This window comes from Podarcis vaucheri, assembly GCF_965113315.1.
Source record: "Podarcis vaucheri genome assembly, chromosome: 16".
NCBI classification, from domain to species: Eukaryota; Metazoa; Chordata; class Lepidosauria; order Squamata; family Lacertidae; genus Podarcis; species Podarcis vaucheri.
Genome location: NC_138754.1, coordinates 8,997,026 through 9,022,039, shown reverse-complemented (window position 1 = coordinate 9,022,039; position 25,014 = coordinate 8,997,026). Strand labels below are relative to the sequence as shown.

At 47.2% G+C, this 25,014-nt stretch overlaps 1 protein-coding gene across 2 annotated transcripts in view; it reads right to left on the bottom strand.

Moving 5' to 3' along the window:
* ATP8B2 (ATPase phospholipid transporting 8B2) overlaps positions 1-22,981 on the bottom strand; it is a 67,861-nt gene extending 44,880 nt beyond the window's left edge. The window contains exons 1-3 of one of the 2 annotated variants that reach the window (XM_082202069.1): positions 22,846-22,981; positions 4,941-5,008; positions 2,279-2,337 (exon numbers count right to left, since the gene is read on the bottom strand). In XM_082202069.1, the coding sequence (XP_082058195.1) occupies positions 2,279-2,337; positions 4,941-4,971 (90 nt within the window). In that variant the 5' untranslated portion in view covers positions 4,972-5,008; positions 22,846-22,981. Of the gene's footprint in view, positions 1-2,278; positions 2,338-3,053; positions 3,279-4,940; positions 5,009-22,845 lie in introns of those variants that run through there. The other variant, XM_082202068.1, reaches the window with a different exon arrangement.
* Positions 22,982-25,014: the final 2,033 nt, after the last annotated feature.

Sequence of the window (25,014 nt, the reverse complement as noted above, 5' to 3'; positions counted from 1 at the left end):
ATCGTAGAATTCATATAATTGTAGAGTTAGTCATCTGGTCCAACCCCCTGCCATTCAGAAATAAGATTGGTTACTGCCAATCAGTGTGGGCAGTACTGAGCTAGGTGGACCAGGCGTCTCGCTCAGTGCAAAGAAACGCCCTGTAAAGGTAAAGGGACCCCTGACCATCTGTCCCAGCTCCTGCCAAACTAGCAGTTCGAAAGCACACCAGTGCAAGTAGATAAATAGGTACCACTGCAGCGGGAAGGTAAACGGCATTTCCGTGCGCTCTGGTTTCCGTCATGGTGTCCCGTTGCGCCAGAAGCGGTTTAGTCATTCTGGCCACATGACCCGGAAAGCTGTCTGTGGACAAACGCCGGCTTCCTCGGCCTGAAAGTAAGATGAGCATTGCAACCCCTTAGTTGCCTTTGACTGGACTTAACCATCCACGGGTCCCTTACCTTTACTTTACCTTTCTATACAGTTATAACAAAAACATTCTAAAACCAGTAACAATTTAAAGGTAAAGGGACCCCTGAGCATTAGGTCCAGTCGTGACTAACTCTGGGGTTGCGGCGCTCATCTCGCTTTATTGGCCAAAGGAGCCGGCGTACAGCTTCCGTGTCGTGTGGCAGCATGACTAAGCCGCTTCTGGCGAACCAGAGCAGCACACGGAAAGGCCGTTTACCTTCCCGCCAGAGCGGTACCTATTGATCTACTTGCACTTCGTGCTTTCGAACTGCTAGGTTGGCAGGAGCAGGGACCAAGCAACGGGAGCTCACCCCGTTGCAGGGATTCGAACCTCCGACCTTCGGATCGGCAAGTCCTAGGCTCTGTGGTTTAACCCACAGCGCCACCCGCAAAACGCCCTGCACTCCTTGTTAATTCCCTGACGAAAAAAGCTGCACTGCTTTGCCATTTTTATTAGTTACCGTTCAACACACTAGGATGTGCACAAGGCTGTGGGGATAATGTGCGGGTGGACTAGGAGCACAACTTACTGTTGGAGGGTAAAGACTCAAAATCTCCCTCCACCTTCGCTCCAGAAAGAGGAAAAAATATCCCCAAGTTTCTTTGTCTGCCTTCCACACTTAACGCTCTATTTATAATCTCTGAGCTGGGCTGCTGTCCCCGGGCAGGAAGTTATTCACAGACACACCCTAGCCAAGATATGAGGGGTCAAGCGCAGTCAGAAGCAGGGCAGTGGTGTGGGAAGAAGGTTCCAGAAAGTGGACGGCAGCTCAAGGTTTCCTGGGATTTCCCGCAACCCCCCCCCCAAAAAAAATACTGAGCAGCAGTCGCCTCCCCGTATGGGATGGGCAAACCTGATTCCGTCTCAGTTTCTCATTTTTTTCCAATCTTAGTTCCAATTCTCCACATTTCCACATTCATTTGTGGGTTTCGTTTCAAAGTTCCCTTGAAAATTCATCCGGGCTTTAACGCAGAATACTCCTAACTCAAAAGGGGTTTTTTTGTGTGCAATTTCGCCGAAGTTCTGAAAAAGGATGTTCTGTAATGGAATATGCATCTTTGTAAACTGTTTTTGCTGAAGTGAAATTTACAAGGCAAACTCCATGTGCATTTTCGTACGCTTGGTTTGGGAGAACGGCGTTGCAAAATTCAGGGAACCGCAGATTTCAAAGGATGGCTGTGTTTCGTTCTGTGCATCATTCCAGAAAGTGCAAATAGTAGTAGCAGCAGTAGTAGTAATAATAGTAGTAATAATAATAATAATAATAACAACAATAACAACAACAAACTATTTACTTCTCACGTTTATATCCCCCATTTTTTCCAAGGAAATTTTAATCCAAAATACTCCCACTTCTCATTTTATCCTCGTAACAACCCCGTTAGGCAAATTAGGCTGAGAGGCAGCGACTGCCTCAAGGTCACGGCCAGTGAACTTCATGGATTTGAACCCAGGTCTCTCCCAGCTCCGAGTCCTACCCTCTGAACCACTTTTAAATGTTTATACCCACATCCCTAGAGCCCATCACCACCTCTGATCTCTCCCCCCACCCCGCAAAAAAAAGGTCTGAGTTCTTCCTTTGCTGTACCTAACTCCCCACAAAACCAAGCTCACCCCTTTCACATCCCTCTCTGTGGGGTATAAACGCAGCCCCACACCCCTTCTCTGCCCCGCCAACACGGATTTCGCGTTCCCGCCACGAAAAGTGGATTGTTCCACCCCCCTCCCTTCCCAGAAAACTCTCACACACAATTTATTAAAAATATATATAAGACCTTAAATCTTTTATTACAGCCCCCAGCCGCAAACTCCTAACCCCGTTCTTACCGCATACTGGAACTTTTCGTTATACTCCCGGGCGTTGGCTTTCACCCGCCTTTCCTCCTCTGAAAACAGAGGACAAAAATCAGCCGCCAGCACACAACACCCCCCCCAAAAAAAATCACCATACCCCCCTTTGCCAGGCTTACCACCACCCCTCCAGCAGTTGCCCCTTGCTAACCATTCCAAGCTGAACACAAAGGGTAGTGGATTTGATAACCTGCTTCCCGACTGCATGAAATTGGATGGCTCTCTTAATTCTTTGCATGCCCCCCACCACCACAAAAAACCACCCCAGGAGTAGCTTTCCCCCCCCCACCTGTCCCAAATACTGAAATAAAACTGCTCTGGGTTTTTGCAAAAAAAAAAACCCCATCCATTGTTGGAATGGACTCTGTCCCCGTTTCCAAACTTGCGACTCTCGGCAGTCTCAGAAGCAAGGTCATTTGCGGGGATGGGTGGGGACGGGTGGGAAGGAGGGGGGTATTCCTTTGGGTAAAAAGGGGGCTCTCTGTGTCCCCACCACCACCAAAAATATATATGGTGCAAAGGAAAGGAGCCAGAGTTGGGGGGGGGTGAAGGAAGCAGGCGCGGTATGAGGTAATGTTTGTGGCGAGAACTGCAATGACAGCTTTCTCCAAGGAGGTCGTGACAGGACAAAGGCTGGACGTGGATATTTGAGGAGCCCCGACCCCTAAAAAGCAAAAAAAAACCACCCAAACCCTGCTAGCCAAACCCAAAACTTTCACTTGTCAAATCCCCACCCCCCCAAAAAAAATACCTGTCCCCCCAGGCGTCTGTCCACGGCTGCCCGTCGCCACGGCGACCCAGGGCCATTTCTCCGGCATCTCCTTAGGGATCGTCATGGTTACCGCCGGGCCGGAGGATTTGCGTGTGTTTTATGGGGAGGGGGGCCTTGCAGGAGGCCCCCCGGGCTTAGGCAGCGGCCCCCCATCGGCCTCCCCAGTCCGTGCCCCCCATTCTCCTCCTGCCTCGGCGGCTGCTGCTGCTACCCCCCCTCCCCACTCGCTGCAGGAGAAAACTCCACGCTGACATTGAAGGAGACGGGGGCCGCCCACCGCCACACGGCGGCCAATGAGGGGCCGGGACGGCGTTGCTTAGGTAACCGCGGCATGGGGGGGACAAGGGGGGACACCTCTCGCCTGCCTGCTTCTCTTCCCCCAGCCCCACCCCCAACCCAGAAAGACCTTACGGAGTCAGTCAAAGGCATGCAAATCACTATAATGGGACAACCCCCCCAAAAAAAAAGTCATTTTGCTTAGGTTCCTGCTCACTATTAAATTTGTTTTTACCTCAGTTCACCTCTTCTGCCAAAGAGACAGCCACCCAACCCAACTCTCTTTCTCTCTCTACTGGGCTGCTGGGTTGCCAACTGACCAGGAAGGAAATAAGGCAATGCGACTTGCTTCTGTGCTTTAGACAGGAGCCTGACCCAGATGAAAAAGTCACAGGCTGGTAGATTGGGAAGGGACCTCCAAAGGCCATCCAAACCCAGCCCACTGCTAAGCTCAGTAATTTTCGCTGACTTCACAGGTAGGAAGCTAGCTTAGCAAGGAGAGAGAGGGCCGGGCTAGATCGCCTTGATCGCCTAGATCGCTTGTCTACTTGCAGAACATTTGGCTGGCTTTGAACCTGGGGAACTGGGTTGAATTCAAAAATGGGACAAGACCGCCTTCTGTCTAAAGTGGTACAGTCCCTTCTGTACCTTCTAAAGCAGTACAGACCCCCCCCTCAAACTCCTCATGCCGCTGGCAAGGGTACGTATACTCTGGATATGAAAATTTGTCACGGAGCTTTAGAATGGGAAGGCACCTTGTGCGGTCATCCAGTCTGACCCCAACCCCCGAGGTACGCAGGAATCCTGCAACTACGCACCCCTGACAAACGATTGTCCGGCCTCTGTTTAAATACTTCCAGCAAGGAAGAGCCAATTGCCTTCCAGGGCACCATCGAACAGCTCTGACCATTAAAAAGGTAAAGGGATCCCTGACCATGAGGTCCAGTCGTGGCCAACTCTGGGGTTGCAGCGCTCATCTCGCTTTACTGGCCAAGGGAGCTGGCGTACAGCTTCCGGGTCATGTGGCCAGCATGACTAAGACACTTCTGGCAAACCAGAGCAGCGCACAGAAACGCCGTTTACCTTCCCGCCGGAGTGGTACCTATTTATCTACTTGCACTTGGATGTGCTTTCGAATTGCTAGGTTGGCAGGAGCAGGGACCGAGCAATGGGGGCTCACCCCGTCGTGGGGATTCGAACTGCCAACCTTCTGATCGGCAAGTCCTAGGCTCTGTGGTTTAACCCACAGCGCCACCCGCGTCCCTTCTCTGACCATTAGGCACCTTTTAATTTTTAATTTTTTTTAATGCTTCATGGTCTCTTAGAGGAAGCCATTGCGAATGAAATGGAATTAAGCAAAAGATTCTCAGAAGCACAGTTCCCCCACCAGTGGCTACACTGGGGACACAGGGGCAGAGATCTGTTGGGAAGTTGGCAACCTTGCAGTGGCTGAGTGAGAAAAAGAGTCTGAGAAGTTAAATCACCTAATTCTTGTGACTGATTCGGGTGGGTGGGGCGGCCCAGCCCCTGTCAGTCCTGCTCCCTTCCCCACCCCCACCCCCAAAAAACAGCCCAATCAGAAGATCTTACCTGGAGGATGTTTCTTAGAACAAAGTTCCATGGCATTCGATGGCAGTTTATCAGGCCCATGGGAGGTGCTGTATTGGGGCAGGGAAATGGGGGGGAAAGCAAAGAAATAAAAATAATTGGTTTGGGGTGGGGTGGGGCACACACACACACACACACCTAAAACAAACCAACTTTGGGGGCGGAATGTGGCCCTCGGAATGCTTCTGTCTGGCCCTCGGGTCTCCCTGCAAGCTGCACCCTTCTTCCCAGGTCACGGCCCCTCTACAATCCTGTTCCATACCCTCCCCAGGGACTTTTGCAAGCAAGGAGAGTTTGCAGGGGGGGGGGGAAGAAAGAGAAGAAACCTCAGACTTTTGCATGGCTGCCGTGCATTGTACCATACAAAGGTAAGAGTCACATTCATTGCTCTGCTCACATTTTTGCTTCCGACTCCATTGCCACATTTTCCCCCAAGGGGCTTCCCGGAGGGAATGCATCCCCTGGGCAGGAAAGGGTTAACCCTGGAAACAAACTAAGGAGTAACATCATCTTGCTGGGGGAGTGTTCAGAATTTCCCCACCTTGCAGCCTGTTGCTTCTGCAGCCCCCCAGCAAATCTTCCTTCTCCTCTATAAAGCCAAAATTGCCCTTCATCCAAACAGCGCCCAATAATTTTAAAATACTTGATAATAAAACAACGCGACTCTCTTCCCTACGAGCAGCGGAACGGAAAAGGATGCAGTTACAATAGGTATACCGAGCCAAATAAAGCCATCGAGCCAATTTAACAGGGCCACATAAAAAAAAAAAAGCCTTTGAAACCTGTTGCTAGATCTCTCCAGGGGAAAGCACTCCAAACAGCGATCTGGAAACAGAACAGGAAAAGTTTCCCGCAGGAATTTTTCCAGAAACAGAACATTGCCTGGAAAATCTCCTAATCTGCCTGCAGGAAATTTTCCATTTAAATGAGCTCATTAGCTAATAGATACCAATTGCAAATCCTCAGGGTTAGTGCCCATTGCGGCTGGTGGGGCGGGAGCCAGGGAGCCCGACAGCAGGGGGCGCCAGAGCCAACGAGAGACAGAGCCATCTCATCCTAATTTTGTCCCTATCCTCCTCCTCCTCCTCCCTGCTGAGTTCTACAAGTATTGCAACCCTGAGACGTGGTCGCAGTTGGACCCGCGCCAGTCGCAAAACGCGCCTGGCACCTGGCTAATTTCTAACAGGGTTCCCCACCCCCAAAGGAAGTGATTTAAAAGGCAGTCGACTGAATCACATGAACCTTCCAGCCCAGTCCGCTATTGTCCCTTCCTTTCTAGAACGGACCACAATGCTGCTACAGAACCTGGCTCCAAGTCCAACAGGCGAGATGGCTCAAAACCACAATGAGGACTAGAATGCTGGAGAGGCCTGCGGGCTCCCTTAGCGATGGTGGTGGTTTCCCTAAAAGGGCTGGCATGCCGACACATCCACCACCGACCAGCCAGACAGCTACACCGGTGCCAACAGCTGCTACGCCCGAGTCCCCACCGGCAAAAGACACCTCTTCAAACTGTTTCCGGCTCCATTTCCTGTTTTGCTCCTGGTGGCTGATTTGTGGCGAGGAAACCTCACATCCGGGGCACTTCAGAGCAGACAGCAGAAGATCTTCCAATCAGTGTCAGGAGACATGCTCTTCCTTGTCGAACATGTTGTTGTTGTTATTTAGTCGTCTCCGACTCTTCGTGACCCCCTGGACCAGAGCATGCCAAGCACTCCTGTCTTCCACTGCCTCCCGCAGTTTGGTCAAACTCATGTTGGTAGCTTTGAGAACACTATCCAACCATCTCGTCCTCTGTCGTCCCGTTCTCCTTGTGCCCTCCATCTTTCCCAACATCAGGGTCTTTTCCAGGGAGTCTTCTCTTCTCATGAGGTGGCCAAAGTATTGGAGCCTCAGCTTCACGATCTGTCCTTCCAGGGAGCACTCAGGGCTGATTTCCTTCAGAATGGAAAGGTTTGATCTTCTTGCAGTCCATGGGACTCTCAAGAGTCTCCTCCAGCACCATAATTCAAAAGCATCAATTCTTCGGCGATCAACCTTCTTTATGGTCCAGCTCTCACTTCCATACATCACTACTGGGAAAACCATGGCTTTAACTATACGGACCTTTGTTGGCAAGGTGATGTCTCTGTTTTTTAAGATGCTGTCTAGGTTTGTCATTGCCTTTCTCCCAAGAAGCAGGAGTCTTTTAATTTCGTGGCTGCTGTCACCATCTGCGGCGATCATGGAACCCAAGAAAGTAAAATCTCTCACTGCCTCCATTTCTTGCCCTTCTATTTGCCAGGAGGTGATGGGACCAGTGGCCATGACCTTCGTTTTTTTGATGTTGAGCTTCAGACCATATTTTGCGCTCTCCTCTTTCACCCTCATTAAAAGGTTCTTTAATTCCTCCTCACTTTCTGCCATCAAGGTTGTGTCATCTGCATATCTGAGGTTGCTGATATTTCTTCCGGCAATCTTAATTCCGGCTAGGGATTCATCCAGCCCAGCCTTTCGCATAATGAATTCTGCATATAAGTTAAATAATCAGGGAGACAATATACAGCCTTGTCATACTCCTTTCCCAATTTTGAACCAATCAGTTGTTTCATATCCAGTTCTAACTGTAGCTTCTTGTCCCACATAGAGATTTCTCAGGAGACAGATGAGGTGATTGGGCACTCCCATTTCTTTAAGAATTTGCCATAGTTTGCTGTCAAGGCAGTGATCCATGAAGGGGCTTGTCAAACATTCAACCCCGCAACGCCACATATGATAGAATCATGCAAGAGTGTGGGAGGAGGAGGGGATGAAATCCCCAAAAAGGATGTTATTTTTTTTCTTTCTGTATGCCACAACAGCTGCAAGAATATTACTAGCAAAGAATTGGAAGAAACAAGATTTACCAACTATCGAAGAATGGCAGATGAAGATGATGGACTATATGGAACTTGCCGAACTGTCTGGGAGACCCCGAGACCAAAGAGAAGAGACAGTGGAAGAAGACTGGAAGAAGTTTAAAGAATATTTGAAAAAAAAATGTTAATATTTAATTATTAGAATAGCTTTGGAAGTGGATATAGGCTGTAGGTTTAGAAGACAGTGTATTTTAAAATAGTATTGTCTGTAAAGGATAAAATTATTACTGTAAAAGTAAGTGTGACAAAATGGTTAAAAATATGTAAACTGCTAAAGATGAGGGAAAATGAAAATCAGATAGGGGGACTTGGGGAAGCTCACCTAACAATGTTTAGAAAAAATAAGGATAAGGACTTCCGGTTTGGATCGCCAGCAGTATGGGAGCGCGGAGAAGTTGCTGTACGACTTCTCCGAACTGCACGGGGGTTTAGAGGGGCAACGCAAAGGCACTGCGACCCCCAAATCTCCAGGGGGGCCCCCTGGAGGGAAACGCTACCGGCAGCGTCGGAAAGGTCTGAAGCTTTTTGGGTTTCTCCCTTCTTTGGGGAGGGTTCCGGAGCAGAGGGACCAAGAGACGCAATTTGGTAAGCCCTGCGACCCCGCGCAGCGATGTCTCGAGCTCCCGCTGAAAAGCGGCGACAAATCTCCGAAATCTTTTAGAACCGCCACCTTTGGAACTGTTAAATAACTGTTGGAACGCGAAATTTGAAGAATAGACTCCAAAGTGTGAGTGATGCAAACGGATTAATCTCTAGGTGCCTGACTGTATCTCGGAGTTAAGATGGCGCTGGAAGTTAATTGGAAGAGTGAAACAAAGTAACTAACTTCCTCCGCTGTAGAACAAAGAGAGGGGAAGTCCCCGCTGCTGATTTCGTGGGGCAAAGTAACCCAGCGGGAAAAAATCTACAATGAAATGAAATTTTAGCGACTTTGTATCAGAAAGCAAATACTGGAGAGCCTTGATAAGAAGTTGAAGGCTAGAGAGGGAAGGGAGGAATAAGCGGAGGAACATCAAAAACGGAGAAGCGAAGAAGATAAGCGGAGGGGGGAAGAAAGAGCAAACCAGCCTAAAGAGCCGGGGCTGCGAAATTACTATCTCTCCACCAGCCTCCTCGACGGCTAAGAGTTACTTTGACCCTCCGCACCTACCTTCCCCGTGGTTTTCCCTCGGCTTCCCAGCTTATTGCCAATTTGTTTCTTTTGGATTACTGCCATTTTGTCTGGACGGTGAAGGAGACATAGTGCGCAGGCTCGGCTGCACGAGACAAAACAGCCCGCTTTGAAGGGTAGAGACACGGCTGGCGGACAACTGGCTGGAATTGCCTTTGAAATTGGTCTATTTGAAATACGACTCTAAAGGGGTTTCCTTGCCCCGTCTTTTCTTCCGAGCTGATTTTGAGCCGTGGGGCCGGGTTCTCTTCTGGCGCCTGCGTCTCCCTTCGGAACTGGAGACCGACCTTTCCCCTTTGAATTCGAACTTCCCCATTCCCCGAGAGGAGCTTCTCCAGATCCTGACGAGTAACCTTGAACTCTTTGAACCGTCGTCCCCGTGTTTGCTTGGTTGCCTTCCCGCCGTTCTCCCCCCCCCTCTGTTTTTCCTGACATCCTTACATTCCCAGCCCTACCGACACCGCTGATCCCATGATTTTCTGATCGTATGTAAGGTATTATTAACAGGACTGGAGCCTGTATTTATGCGGGAATGGACCAAGCTAAATAAGTAGTTGAGAATTAAAGAGAAATCCCTGTGCTACTTGCCCTAACTGGACCCCACTACCTTCTACTGCCCCCTTTTTGTTCCCATGTTATCCCCTTCCCTCTTTTTTGCATCTTATGATATAGGATTAATGTAAAGATCTATAATCTAGAGGGGAAAATTTTTAATATCGAGTAGGGGGTAATTGTGCACTAAGTGAGAAAAATAGAAGGGATAGAGGCACATTGACTAAAAAATAACGGAGATATTATATAGAGAGGGAGGAGGAGAGAGAAGTCTGAGAATACAGGAGGAGTGCGCAGATTGAAATAGAGAGCAGGAGATAACTCCGGTGATAACCAAGATAACCAAAACTGTGTGTTATTTTGTGGGGGAAACTACAAAAATCCCTAAGTTAATTTATTGCGAGAGGAGGGGAGGGAAACAGGCAGATGACGGGAAGGGACGGGAAGAAGCCTGTGGGAACACCAATGGACAGGAGAACCTCAAGGCAAGAGGAAATAAAAGATCTAGATGCATTATGGTTGAAAATAAAAGAGGAATTTAGACAAAATGAATCACGCATAGAAAAAAAGTTAGGAGAAATGCAGGAATCCTTTGATAAAAAGATTGAAGTTGTCACAGGAGAATTTTCAAATAAGATAAAAGATCTTACAGTCAGGACAAAATCTTTAGAAGAAATAAACAAAAAAGTGCAGAAAGATCTGAGAGACCAAAGGAAGGAAGCTGAAAAAGCTAAAGAAAACTTTGGAGAACTGAGTAAAAGTCAAGACCAGGTCTTAGATAATTTAGCCTTGATGGAGATGAAACAAAAGCAGTTAAACTTAAAATTTAGAGGAATAGGGGAAGAAAGAGAGGAAGACATAAAGAGAAAAATGATTAAAGAATTAGCGACATGGCTTGCAATGAAGGAAGAAGAGGTCGCGCTAACGATAGAAAATGCGTTTAGAATAAAAATAAGACCTAAACAAAACAGATTGAGAAAAGCCCCAGGGGACTGTCTTGTGATTTTCAAATCGATAGAAATGAGAAACACGATTTTGAGAGAAAGTTACCAGAGGAAATTGGTAATTGACGGAAAACCAATTATTATTTTTAAAGAAATCCCAGTTAGACTTCTACGAAAAAGAGAGGGCTATAAACAAATAGTTGGTATTTTAAGGAAAAATGGTATACAACACAGATGGGAATTCCCAGAAGGGATTTCCTTCTTTTACAAAGCGAAAAGATTTAAGATAACTGAAAATCAGGAAGTCAGCAAATTCCTACGTAGATACGAAAAAGATCTCGTGGGGGTGGGAGAACGACGTGGAGAGAGGGAGGGAGAGAGGGAGGAGAGAGGGGACGAGGGTCTGAGGGGGGGATCAGAAAGGGAAGGAGGAGCAGAAGGTGGGGAAGAAGAGGAAGAGGGGGAAGAAGGGGAGGAGGAAGAAATCGAAGAGCAAATAGAAGAAGAACCCAACCGAATTTAAACCGGCAAAACTTAAACAGGGAATTTGCTGACTTGCTAGCAGATAAAAATGACAAGGAACCTTAAAATCGTGTCTTGGAATGTAAATGGTTTGAACGAAAAAGTTAAGAGGAATAAAATTGCGAATGTGTTGAAAAAGGAAAAAATAGATGTAATTTGTATCCAAGAAACTCATGTAGCTAAAAAGCATAAACATGTTCTAACAAACAAGTATTTAGGTATGGAATTTATAAACTCTACGGAGGAGAAAAAAAAAGGGGTGGTAATATATGTGAGGGAGAAATGGGAACCAAAATTGATATATAAAGATGAAGAGGGGAGGATACTAGGGGTTCAAATCAATTTTCAGGGAGAAAAGATCAATGTGGTTAATATATACGCACCAAACACATATAGATCTGAGTTTTTTAAGAAATTGGAACAAGCTCTAACAGACCTAGATGACAACAAGATGATACTATTGGGAGACTTCAACGCGGTGCCGGTACCAGAAACTGATAGACAAACCGAAAACAGAAAACGAAACCAAGGAAAGCTGCCGAAATCGTTCCAAGATCTAGAGGAAAACCTAGACTTAATAGACACATGGAGACACTTACACCCAACAGAAAAACAGTTCACCTTTTTTTCAGAAGTGCATAAAAGCTGGGGCAGAATAGATCAAATTTGGACCTCGAGAACACTCACCCTAAGAGCAACAAGCTGTGAAATCCACCCAAGAACACTATCAGATCATAATCTGATAACTTTAGAAATTAAAGGTGCAACACAGGGAAATTTCAGATGGAGATTAAACGAATACTTATTAGAAAATGAGGAGATCATCGAAAAGACCAGAATTACCCTAAAAGAGTATTTTGATTTGAACTTAAACACAGGAACAAACATAGATGTGGTATGGGACGCCAGTAAGGCGGTAGTAAGAGGCTTATTCATCCAACAAAATAATTATAAGAGGAAGATAAGACAGCAGAAGAAAGAAGAAATACTCAAGCAATTAAGAGAGTATGAGAAAAAATTAACAGATCACCCGAAGGATGAACAAAGTATTCGAGCAATAAAAATCCTACAAACACAATTCTCGATGCTGACGAATCAAGAAATTGAATGGAAAATCAAACAAATGAAGCAAAGATACTTCGAGTCAGCGAATAAAATAGGGAAATTTCTGGCCTGGCAACTGAGAAAAAGACAGAAGCAGAATACAATAAACAAAATAAAGGTAGAGGAAGATCTGATAGTAGACCCAATAAAAATACGAAAGAAGTTTCTTGAGTTTTATGAGAAATTATATAAAAAAGGGGAAGAGGATACAACACAAATAGATACATATTTGAAGAGACATAAAGGGAAGACCATCACAGAGGAAGAAAGATTCCAACTAAACAAACCCATAAGTATAGAAGAGGTTAAGTGTGCTATAAAAAAAATGAAAATAGGGAAAGCTCCAGGCCCGGATGGTCTCTCGGCCAAATATTATAAAGTCCTGGAAAGCCAATTGTCACCGATACTATGTGACACCCTAAACAACATCTTAAGGGGAGGAAAAATACCTGAGTCATGGAGGGAAGCCTTTATAACATTAATTCCAAAGCCGGATACGGATAAAACGCACATTAAAAACTACAGGCCAATATCTTTATTGAACAACGATTATAAAATATACGCCGATATTATGGCAAATAGATTAAAAAAATGCCTGATACATCTAATACACAAAGACCAAGCAGGCTTCCTACCGAATAGATTCCTGAAAGACAATGTGAGACACGCCATAAACCTAATCGAATACTTGGAAATTAACAATGACATACCAGCGGCTTTGATCTTTATAGACGCAGAAAAAGCGTTTGATAATGTCTCATGGACGTTTTTATTAAAGACCATGGAAGAAGCGGGAATAGAGGGAGAATTTTTGAAAGGAATACAGGCAATATATTCAAAACAAACGGCCAAACTGGTAATAAATAACACTCTTACAGATACATTCCAAATTGAAAAAGGAACCAGGCAGGGCTGTCCCCTCTCCCCGCTTCTATTCATTATAGTATTAGAAGTCCTGGCAAATATAATAAGATCAACATCTGATATCCGAGGAATCAAAATAGGATCAAGGGAGTTTAAACTAAAAGCCTATGCAGATGACCTGATGTTATCTCTAGAAGAACCGGAAAGGAGTATTGAGAAGGCGTTGGAAATTCTAGAAGAATACGGCAGACTAGCAGGATTCAAATTGAACAGATCAAAGACCAAGATATTAACAAAGAATTTGAAAAACGAGACAAAAGGGAAATTAGAGAGACAACATGGAATTGAAGTAACCAAGAAAATAAAATATTTAGGTATTTGGCTCACATCTAAAAACATAAATTTAATCGAAGATAATTATACAACGACCTGGAATAAAGTCAAAAAAGATTTGGATGTATGGAATAGAGTAAACCTTTCGTGGCTTGGCAGGATGGAGGCAATAAAAATGAATATCTTACCTAAGATGTTGTTCCTTTTCCAAAATATTCCGGTTATTAGAGGGACTAAAATATTTAAAGACTGGCAGAAAGTCCTCTCAAGGTTTATATGGCAGGGAAGGAGGCCAAGGATTAGATACAAACTACTCACGGATCGAAAAGAGAGAGGCGGACTGGCGGTACCTAACCTAAGACTGTATTACGAAGCGGCCTGCTTATGCTGGGTGAAAGACTGGATAACTTTGGAAAACAAGGATCTATTGGAACTCGAAGGGGTGGAAAACAGGTTTGGCTGGCACGCTTACTTATGGTCAAGCAAAGGGAAAGTACATAAGAGCTTTTCGAACCATATCATCAGAGGTCCGATATACGAGGTCTGGGAAAGAAATAGAAAACTGCTAGAACCTAGAACACCCTGGTGGCTGTCCCCAACAGATATTTTATCACTCAAGAAAACAAATTTGGATGAACAAAGTTTAACGTATGAAGATCTACTGACAAGTTCCCATGAAGGCTGGAAATTAAGACCGTATGAGGAATTGAAAGAAAAATTGAAGGGTTGGATACATTACCACCAAATTAACGCAAGATGGACGGAAGATAAGAAAGTAGGAATGAATGAAAAGAAATCAAAATTCCAAATTGAAATAATTGAAAGTAAAACTAAGTTATTATCCAAATTGTATAATATTTTATTAGAACATGACACAAAAGATGTAGAAATTAAAGAAGTTACGGTAAAATGGGCAAGAGACTTGGGGCACAATATAGAAAATGAGAAATGGTTAAAATTATGGAGTGAAGGAATAAAATTTACAGCGAGTGCGGCAATTAGAGAAAATCTAGAAAAAATGATACATAGATGGTATTTAACCCCAGAAAAACTAAACAGGATGTATAAGACCGGTAACAAGGCCTGCTGGAAATGTAAAACAAATGAAGGGAACTTCATACATATGTGGTGGACATGTGAGGGAGTTAAAAAATTCTGGAATCAGATATATGATGAATTGAAGAAAATCCTTAGACTCACATTTCCCAAAAAACCAGAGGCCTTCTTACTAGGGATGGTGGGGAAAGAAATACCGGAAAAAGATAAAACCCTCTTCCAATACGCAACAGCTGCGGCTAGAATGCTAATTGCTCAAAATTGGAAAAACCCAACTTTACCAACGGTGAAAGATTGGCAATTGAAACTTTATGGCTTTATAGAAATGGCAAAAATGACGCAAAGAATTAGAAATCAAAAAAATACAAAGTTAAAAGAAGATTGGAATAAATTTATGGTATATTTAGAAGGTAATCTTAGTAACTTACCAACTACAGTAGGTTTGATTTAAATCTTCCAATGTTATAAACTAAAAACCTACACCAGTTGTATGATGAAATCATTAAAGGTAGAAATCCGAAATCAGGAGGGAAGGAAGTCGTTTTTAGTAAATTGTCTGTATATACACTTTTTTCTTTCTTTTTTTTTCTTACTTTCCTGACTCCTTTTTCTTATTTAATGTCTTCTTTAATGTATATTGGCTGTGTTTATTCTTGGATGTGTGCGATGAAGAAAATCTAATAAAAAGCATATTAAAAAAAAAAAAAAGAAAAAATAAGGATAAGACAAGAATTTGTTTGCATTGTTTGTGTTGTTTATTTGTGTTTTAAAATGAATAAAAAAAATGGGGGGGGGACTCTGGGAGGAGGAAGTCAGGGGGAAAACGACTCTCCCAACTATTCTTGCTGGGCTCAAAACCATGAAAGGGTTTTAGCTTTGTGGGTGGTGGGGAAATAGCTGGAAAGGGCAGAATTGGTGGGTGGTGGAGGGGTTAAGCACCCTTCCTGCCTGCTATCCATCCCATCTGGACTTGGTTCTGATTTTTAATGGTATGCGTGAGAAAAAGCGCTCTGGAAAACATAATTTGCTGGCAGGGGATGGGTTAAGCACCTCCCAACCTCAGGCAAAAGCTCCTCCAAGGTTTTTTGAAATTGGTGCCATGGGGAAACTCAGTCATTCCAGAGAGGTCAGCCCTCCGTTTTTAATCCTAGGGAGAGCCAGGGTAATGTAGTGGTTAGTGTGCTGGCCCTGGGAGACCCGGGTTCAAATCTCCACTCGCCCACTAGGTGGGACCTTGGACCAGTCCCTACCTGTCAGTGTAACCAACCTCACAGGATTGTTACGGGGATTAAATGAGGAAGCGGAGAACCATATACAAGCCCCCTGGAGTAAAGGTAGGACGTGAATGTAAGAATAATAATAAATAAATAAATGCTGGTTGAAGAATGTCCAGGTCCGTTTCAGCCAAGAAGGGATTTGTAGGTATCTAGGGCCTTTATATGAACCTGCCTGCCCCTCAGACATCAAGGCAGGGCCTTGTCTGAAGTGGCCCCTCTGTTAAAGAAACTGCTATTTCCTCTCTCTTCCAGACCAGAGCATGGTCTGAAGGTGCATGAGGCCACCACCTCCCTGAAGCTAAGCAGGTCCAGGCCTGGTCAGCTCCCGGATGGGAGGCCACCATGGAACCCCAGGTATGTTGCCTCGAGTTCTACTATGGGGGGGAAAGCAGGACAGAAATGTGAAGAAATAACAGAGGCACAGCAGTTGGAGCTATCTGAGACATTTCAGAGCTCTGGCCTTGCTAGCTAGGGGTGATGGGAGTTGTAGTTCAACAATATCTGGGGAGCCACAGCTTGAGAACCGCTGCTTTAGGGAATTCTAGGTGCTTGGTGGAGTCAAGCAAGGCCTTCTCTTCCAGCCTAGGCCACTTCGCTGGGTTGTTGTGAGAATAAAAGGATTTTTTAAGATATCAGTCATGACGAGGGATATGTTCCTGTGTGACCAATTTCCCCCACAATTCCCAACTTGCAGAGCTGTTCGGGGGACACAGCTCACCAGCTAAAACCCCAGAATCTTAACACAAAGAGAGTCCGACTGGATCAGCCTCCTGTTCTCACAGTGGCCAACCAGATTCACCTATGGAAAAACCCGTAAGCAGGATTCGAACTCAAGAGCAACTCTCCCAATTCTCTGGCATTCAGAGGTACATCACTGCCTCCGACAGTGGAGGAAGAAAATAGCAATATGGCTGAACACCTTTGAACACCCACCCAAAAGCACCAATAGGTGAAAGCGGAAGTCAGATTACTCCCTTTTCCAACTCTATGGTGCTTTCCAAGGCTGAGATTGGTACCATTCAATAATAATCATCATCATCATCATCATCATCATCATCATCTGTTATTTATACCCCGCCCATCTGGCTGGGTTTCCCCAGCCACTCTGGCGGGCTTCCAACAAAACACTAAAATACAATAACCTATTAAACATCAAAAGCTTCCCTAAACAGGGCTGCCTTCAGATGTCTTCTAAAAGTTTGGTAGTTATTTTTCTCTTTGACATCTGGTGGGAGGGTGTTCCACAGGACGGGTGCCACTACTGAGAAGGCCCTCTGCCTGGTTCCCTGTAACTTGGCTTCTCACAGCGAAGGAACCGCCAGAAGGCCCTCGGCGCTGGACCTCAGTGTGCGGGCAGAACGATGGAGGTGGAGACGCTCCTTCAGATATACTGGACCGAGGCCGTTTAAGGCTTGAAAGGTCAGCACCAACACTCTGAATTGTGCTCGAAAACGTACTGGGAGCCAATGTAGGTCTTTCAAGACCGGTGTTATGTGGTCTCGGCGGCCGCTCCCAGTCACCAGTCTAGCTGCCGCATTCTGGATTAGTTGTAGTTTCTGGGTCACCTTCAAAGGTAGCCCCACATAGAGCACATTGCAGTAGTCCAAGCGGGAGATATCCAGAGCATGCACCACTCTGGCGAGGCAGTCCACGGGCAGGGAGGGTCTCAGCCTGCGTACCAGGTGGAGCTGGTAAACAGCTGCCCTGGACACAGATTTGACCTGTGCCTCAAGGTGTTCCGACATAGAGATGAGATGTATTTGCACCGTAAGGAAGCACCAACTTTGATCTGACCGCATGGGAACAAGAGAAGAGACACTTGCAAAGATGGGGAACAGGAAATGAGGTGTTGATCTGTTGTATCTAGCCTATTATCATTGTGCAGGCCGGAAGCTGAGATGAGTCTCAGGCAACCACAGAGCGTAAAAACCAGAGAGGAAACCCCAACCAGTCCATTTCTTTGACTCAGGGCTCTGCTGCTGGGGAAAGGGCGGTACTTTTTGGGTAGGGAGTGAGCAGCCAATCCCAATTGCCACCTCCCCAGGCACGGAGCCACCCAAACTCCAGGGAATGTTTATTTTTCAAAGCCACAGACACACACACACCAAGTTTCCGGGCAGGCAAAGACACAGATGCCACAAACGCCCTTTGCCCCACCCAGATCCCCTCCCTCTCGCCTAATCCCAGATCACAAAAGACACGACAACATTGAAAAGCACTCTGTGCGAGTCCCAGAGAACTGTCCTCCGCCCCTTCATTTCGCACATTCCAGGTGTGAAAATAGAATCCGTCAACTTTCCCAGGGCCTTTTGAGCAAAATAAAGAGTTTGTGATCTAGGGCAAAAGATTGGGGGGGGGGGAGGCACACACAGAGTTCTCATTTGGCAGTTGCCCCCTCCATAATGTCTGGGGCTTGCCAAAAAATGAGAGGGGCAAATTCATAGAATCACAGAGTCTGAAGGGACCCCACGAGTCATCTAGTCCAGGGGTCTGCAACCTTTAAGACAAAGAGAGCCACTTGGACCCGTTTCCGAAGAAAAAAAAACTGGGAGCCGCAAAACCATTGCGACATTTAAAACAAATATAACACTGCATATATTGTTTCTTACCTTAATGTCCGATCTGACAGCGGGCGGGAAGGTGACGTCGGGACGGTGCGTGACTAACGCACGCACTGCCCCCATGCGACGTCACAGCCAGTACAGCGCGCGCCACAGTGGGGAGTGTCGGGGCGCACAATGCGCCTCCTCCCCTCGCTAGTATCCACCCCGGAGCCGCGGCAAAGGTGTAAAAGAGCCACATGCGGCTCCGGAGCCGCGGGTTGCAGACCCCTGATCTAGTCCAACCCCCTGCAATGCAAGGAATCACAGTTTGAGAATCCCGGGCAGACGGACGACCCAACCTGTGTTAAAAAAACCTCCAGCGAAGGATTGTCCTCCATCTTCCAGGTAGGCCAGCTTCACCTTATTTAGTAGCACAGAGCTTTGCCTAAGAAGGTCGATGTCACACAGGTAAAGCAGAGGCACAGAGGACGCTGTCTGCTACCAAATCCAACCATGTAGCTCAGTAAGGTCCACACTGCCTGGCAGAACCTTCTGCACACAGATTATTCTACCATTCCGCTGTGTCCTTTCCTCCAAAAATAAAGCAAGATTCCAGTCCTCATGGTTCTGAATAAAGGCCCTGATTTAAACAGTAAACGCCAGAAGCTGGCTTACTCCCACGCAGAACAATGGGCCACCTAGCTCAGTAATGTCCACACTGGCTGGCAGCAGCTCTCCGGGGTTTCCACACTCTCCAGGGTCTTTCTGCTTGGAGACGCCATTGCGGATCAAACCTAGAACCTCCTGCAGATGCTTTGCCCCTGATCAGCTCACCTTCCCAAACACTGGAGGCCAGTCCTGGGATAGCTCAGCAGGCAAGAGCACAAGGCACTTAATCTCAGGGTTGTGGGTTCGAGCCCCACGTTGGGCAAAATATCTCTGCATTGCAGTGGGTTGGACTAGACGGCCCCCGGTGCTCCTTCCAACTCTACGACTCTTCTAAGATTCCATGGAGCTCAATACTGCCTGCACTGACTGGCAGCAGCTCTCCAGGGTTTCAGAGGAGAGTCTTTCAAATGCTCTACCGCTGAGCTACAACCTTTCAGTCCACATACAGTGGTGCCCCGCAAGACGAATGCCTCGCAAGACAGAAAACTCGCTAGACAAAAGAGTTTTCCGTTTTGGAGGTGCTTCGCAAAACGAATCTCCTATGGGCTTGCTTCGCAAGACGACAATGTCTTGCGAGTTCCTGCTAGTTTTTTTTCCTTCCCCCCTTTTTCTAAGCCGCTAAGCCGCTTATCAGCTGATCCGATCAGCAGATAAGCCGCTAAAAGCCGCTAATAGCGCTAATCCGCTAATCCGTCAATGGGCTTGCTTCGCAAGACGAAAAAACCGCTAGACGAAGAGAATCACAGAACGGATTCTTTTCGTCTTGCGAGGCACCACTGTATACAGGTAGCGGGAAAGAGGCTGGTGTATTTAGTTAAAGCGGCCAAGGCTCTCCTGCCCAGAGGAGGAGAGCAGCGCTGTCCCTCTGCCGGAATACCCTGTCTACTGCCTCCGTTTGGTGCCAAGCTGGCTTGTTTGGTCGTCTGGCTAAGGCTTGGGGGGGAGAAGGAAGCGGTGCATGGATGTGGGGAGAGATTGCTGGTTCGAGATCGTTGGCCATGCCGAGAAGATGACACGAAAGCACGGTCTGGCTCCGACCGGCAACATCTGGAAGGGGGGCGTCATGCCAAGGAAGAGAGGAATTGTGGGCGGCCAACAAGCGGGCGCGCAGGAGATTACAGGGGCAGGATCCAGAACGTGGAAACGGGGCAGCGGGGAGGTGGAGGGTAAGATATCTCAGCATCAGCAGTTGGGGAAGTGGTGAAGTTGCAGAGGGAGTAAGAATCTGGGCCTAGGAAAAGGATACAAGCTTGGAAATCCAAATCGAGCGGTATAAGATATCTCAGCATCAGCATCTAGGGAGAGGGGCCACCCAAGCAAATGGATTTTTTTGTGGGGGGGGGGAGTGAGGAAGAAGGACCAGGGAAGAAGCTGGGAGTGAGACAAAACAGGATCCGGAATGTGTGGGGAGAGAATTGGAAGGAGGGGTCGTTGTTTTCTACTGTGCTAAGGCAAGGAATGAGGATAGAATATCGAGGCATCAGCGTTTGGGAGAAGGAGGGAGACGGAGTTCAAGGAGGAGCTGGCGAGCAAGGAAGAGATATGGGGCAGCTAAGGAAGGAGGGTGGGGGGAGTCGCACTAGGCCAGAGGCACACAGAAACCCGCCTTATTTTGCTCCATCCGCTAAGTAAAAAAACCTAAGACTCCAGTCCTCATGGCTTTGAATAAATGGCCGGTTTAAATAGGAACCCAGAGAGCTGTTTTATAGCATTGGTCACAGGAACAGTCCATCTTGCTCAGTAATGTTTACACTGGCTGGCAGCAGCTCTCCAGGGTTTCAGGCAGGGATTGAAGTTGGGATCTTCCACATGCAAACTGGACAAACTACGGCCCTTCCCCAACGTGGCGCCCTAAAGACATTAATTGAGGTTTCCAGCTCCCATCAACCGCACCCACTACGCCCAGAAATGATGGGAGGCAGAATGCAACCACAACTTAGTGGGCACCAGGTTGGTTAGCCCTCCGTCGGGCAAAGAGAGGAATAAGGGTTCAGGGCACCCCCAGCAATTGTGTGTGCAGTGGGGAGAAGGACCCAGACCGAGAGTTCAGGTGGGACTCGGAGAGGTCAGTTTTTGGAAGGCACCAGCAAAGAACCCCTGGAATGGTGGTCTGACAATAGACTGGGGGAGAGAATGTCAATATTCAATATTTAAGGCTACATTTAAAGCACACTGATCCCCCCCACACACACACAGAATCCTGGGAACTGTAGTTCACTCCTCCCAGAACTGCAATTCCCAGCGCCCTTCGCAAACTACAGTTCCCAGGATTCTTTGCAGGACAGAGAGAAGAATGTGCTTTAGATGTACAATGGTACCTCAGGTTAAGTACGTAATTCGTTCCGGAGGTCCGTACTTAACCTGAAACTGTACTTAACCTGAAGCACCACTTTAGCTAATGGGGCCTCCTGTTGCTGCCGCGCCACCGGAGCATGATTTCTGTTCTCATCCTGAAGCAAAGTTCTTAACCCGAGGTAATACTTCTGGGTTAGTGGAGTCTGTAACCGGAAGCGTATGTAAGCTGAAGCGTCTGTAACCCGAGGTACCACTGTACTGTATGGTGCGTAAGCAGCCTAAGAGAGGCACCCATAGATGACTTTTTTTTTTGGAGGGGGGGACTGAAGGATCAAGAGCATACATTAGTGAAATTACTACGCAACTGAGAGCTCTAGGCATGAGCATTCGGGTAGGGATCTAGGTAGAAGTCTAGAAGAATCTGGAGCAAATATCTAGAAGAAGGAAGGGAGGTAAGCAGGAGAGATATGGAGCTGTAAGCCTTTCAGGTACTTCCCAGTGTGGGGGGAGTAAGGACCACTGATCTGAAAAAGCTTACTTTTGGACCCCCTTAGTGGGTGGCATCCTGATTCAAAGCAGGTCGCGCAGGAGCACTCGCAAATATATGCTAAAAGCCCCCAAATGCATGTTTGGGTTAAAAGGGAGCCCTGGCTGTGAAAAGGTTGTAGATACCTAGCCCAGGGAATTGGTGCTTAACTAGCAGGGTTTTTTTTTGGGGGGGGCGCAAACCTTCCCATGGGGGTCAAGGGTGGGGGAGGTTAAAGGTCAAAAGAGAGAGGATCCAAGGGGATGTTCAAAAGTTAAGAGAAGGGAATGGGGGAAGGGAATTCTCCAAAATTCATTCCCTTTTCCCCGGTTAAGGTATTAAAAGAACTATAAAAAACAGAGAAATAATCTGGGGTGGGGAATCTCCAAACCTCACCCCCACACACATACACACTCGAAACTAAAATAATAATAATGCAAACATTGGAAGTATTTAGAGAGGCGATCTCCCAAAATTCACCCCCCACCCCAATAACTAATAAAATACGGATAACATGGAAGGATGGGGGGGAAATCTCCCAAAATTCACCCCCAATAGCTTTAAAAAAGAAATAAGATGTAGGGGAGCAATCTACAAAATCCACTCCCAGTAACTGAAAAACAAATAAAGACGATGGAAATATTTGGGATGGGGAATTCCCCCCCCCCAATAACAACAACAAAGATAGTATAGAAGTACAGTACTGCGGGGAAAAGGGGGAGGAATCTCAAAAATTAACTAAAAAGAGTCAGAGATACAGCACAGAAGCATTCATGGGGGAGGAAATGCCCCAAACCTACCCCCCCACACACACAACTACATAAAAAGCAAGATGACATGAAAGTATTTAGGAGAGAAACCTAAAAAAAAAATAATTTGGAGAGGGGGGTTTGTGTGTGTGTGTGTTTTGAGGTTTCGCTCCTCCTAAATACTTTCATGTCATCTTGCTTTTTATGTAAAAAAAATTTGAAATAACTACAGTTGGGAGCACCATCTCTCCTCCTCCCCCCCCCCCGCTCCTGTCCCCTTGCCCGGCTGGCTCCCTTTCCAACCGAGCGGCGGAGGGAGGCGAGCTCTGGTCCGCCGGGGCGTCCCCAAAAACTCGGCCGGATCCCCCGCCGCCGCGTGGCGCACCTTAACGAGCCGCCTCCGGGCGCCCCTCGCCTCCGCTGCTGCTGCTGGTGCCGCCGCCGCGCTCCATCCCCCGGCCAGGGCCGCTACGCCCTCCTGGAAGCGGCCCGCGCCCGTGCGCCCTGGCCGCGCCCGCCGGCCCGCCGTGCGCCCTGGCCCATGGTTGCGCTGCCGCCGACGCGCCCCGGCCCCGGATTGCCTGGCTGGCTTGGCGGCGGCGGCGGCTGGGCTGCTTTCCCCCCCTCCCCGTTTCCCGGGCGGGGATGGATGGAGAGGAGGAGGAGGAGGAGGGAAGGAGGAGGGCTGGGGGGTGGGGGGACGGAAGTGATGAAAGGGACCGCCGATCTCGGGGGCTGCTCCTCCGGGAAGCAGCTCCGGGTGGAGAAAGCGCCGCCGAGCGCTGGATGCGCTTTTACGCACGGGGAGGAAGCCTCGCGTTTACTCGGGAGTCAGCCTCTCCATCTCCTCCAGCCAAGCTCTCCTTCGCAGGAGGCGCTGGATTGTTCCCCCGCCCTCCCCAAATCCAGACTTATGTCGGGCCCTGGGCCGGATCCAGCTTTTCTCACGAGTAGACCCATGGCAGTGAATGGAGTGCAGTTGGCCTGGCCCGTTCGCTTTCAGTAGCCCATTCGACTCCCTCCCCCCTGCAAGAATCCTGGGAATTGTAGTATGTTACTCAGGGTGCTGGGTACTCAGGGTGAACTACAGTTCCCATGATTTTGGGAATGCGGGGAGAGAATGTGCTCTAACTGTAATGGTTGCATATGCAGCCAGGCAAAAAAATGGGCAGGCCTACTCCCCATATTTTCTAGCTACTCGCCGCATTTTTCTAACATCATGGTGCACAGAGTAGCATGCCGTTGGATCTCATCTGGACACTGCCCAGACCGGCTTAAACTTCAGCAGGGCGGTGGCCTCCTGAGCCTTCTGCGATGGGAACCTGGGGCTTTCCACATGTTGCCTTGGGACTCCAGCAGCCTTCATGGTCAGGCTGAACATCTGGAAGGCCACCAAATGAGAAGGCTATCACCAAATGAGAAGGTATCTGATGATGTGGGTAGTGCATGGGTAGGCAAACTAAGGCCCGGGGGCTGGATCCGACCCAATCACCTTCTAAATCCTGCCCACGGATGGTCCGGGAATCAACTTTTTTTACATGAATAGAATGTGTGCTTTTATTTAAAATGCATCTCTGAGTTATTTGTGGGGCATAGGAATTCGTTAATTTTATTTTATTTTTTTCAAAATATAGTCCGGCCGTCCACAAGGTCTGAGGGACAGTGGACCGGCCCCCTGCTGAAAACGTTTGCTGATCTGTTTTCTTTCTCCCCCTTTTTCTGTCATTTTTGGAAAATTAATAAAATGTTAAAAATAAATAAATAAATAAATAAGGAAGGAAGGAAGGATTGGGCAAATTTGTGGAGGGGCTATCGATGGCTTCCAGCCCTATGCTTTGACAAGCCAGGCTCTTTTTATGTTCTTATTTAATACCCCCACATTTCTACCAGCACGGCAAAAATGAAAACAGGTACTGTACAACTAAAAAACCTAGTAAATAAAAATCTACAGATGGAAGGTGGTATACTACTACTAATAATAATAATAATTTAAATGTAGCCCTATTAAAACCAGTGCTAGAAACGCTTAAAGCTATTTAAAAGCACACACACCAACACACACCTCCAGGAGGCCTTGCCACAGCAGCTGATTAGTGGCCAAAGGCTTGTCTGAATGACAAATTTAAAAAGTCTGCCTGCCAAGGAAAGGAAAGCAGAGGGGGCCTCCCATGGAAGGGAATTCCACAATCTGGGGGCAGCCACCAACAAGGCCCCGCCTCATATCATCACCGGGCACAGCACTAGAGGACAGGTGGGCGTCTCCCATTACCTGCCATGAGGCAAATTTGATTGGTGAGTGCTGCTGACATATATGAGTTCAGGTGATTGGCGGGTGGGCGTGGCTTGGCCGAGAGGCCCAGGGATGAGGCTCAGAGAACTAGGCAGCTTCACACCACCCATCAATGTGTGAATATGCTTTTTTTAAATAGCAAACACACCCTGCAAACAAGTGACAGCAAGTAATGTGTGTGTATTAATATATATTTGTGTGTGTGTGTGTGTGTGTGTGTGTGTATAATGAAGATTATAGCAGGAAGTCACACAGACGATCTGC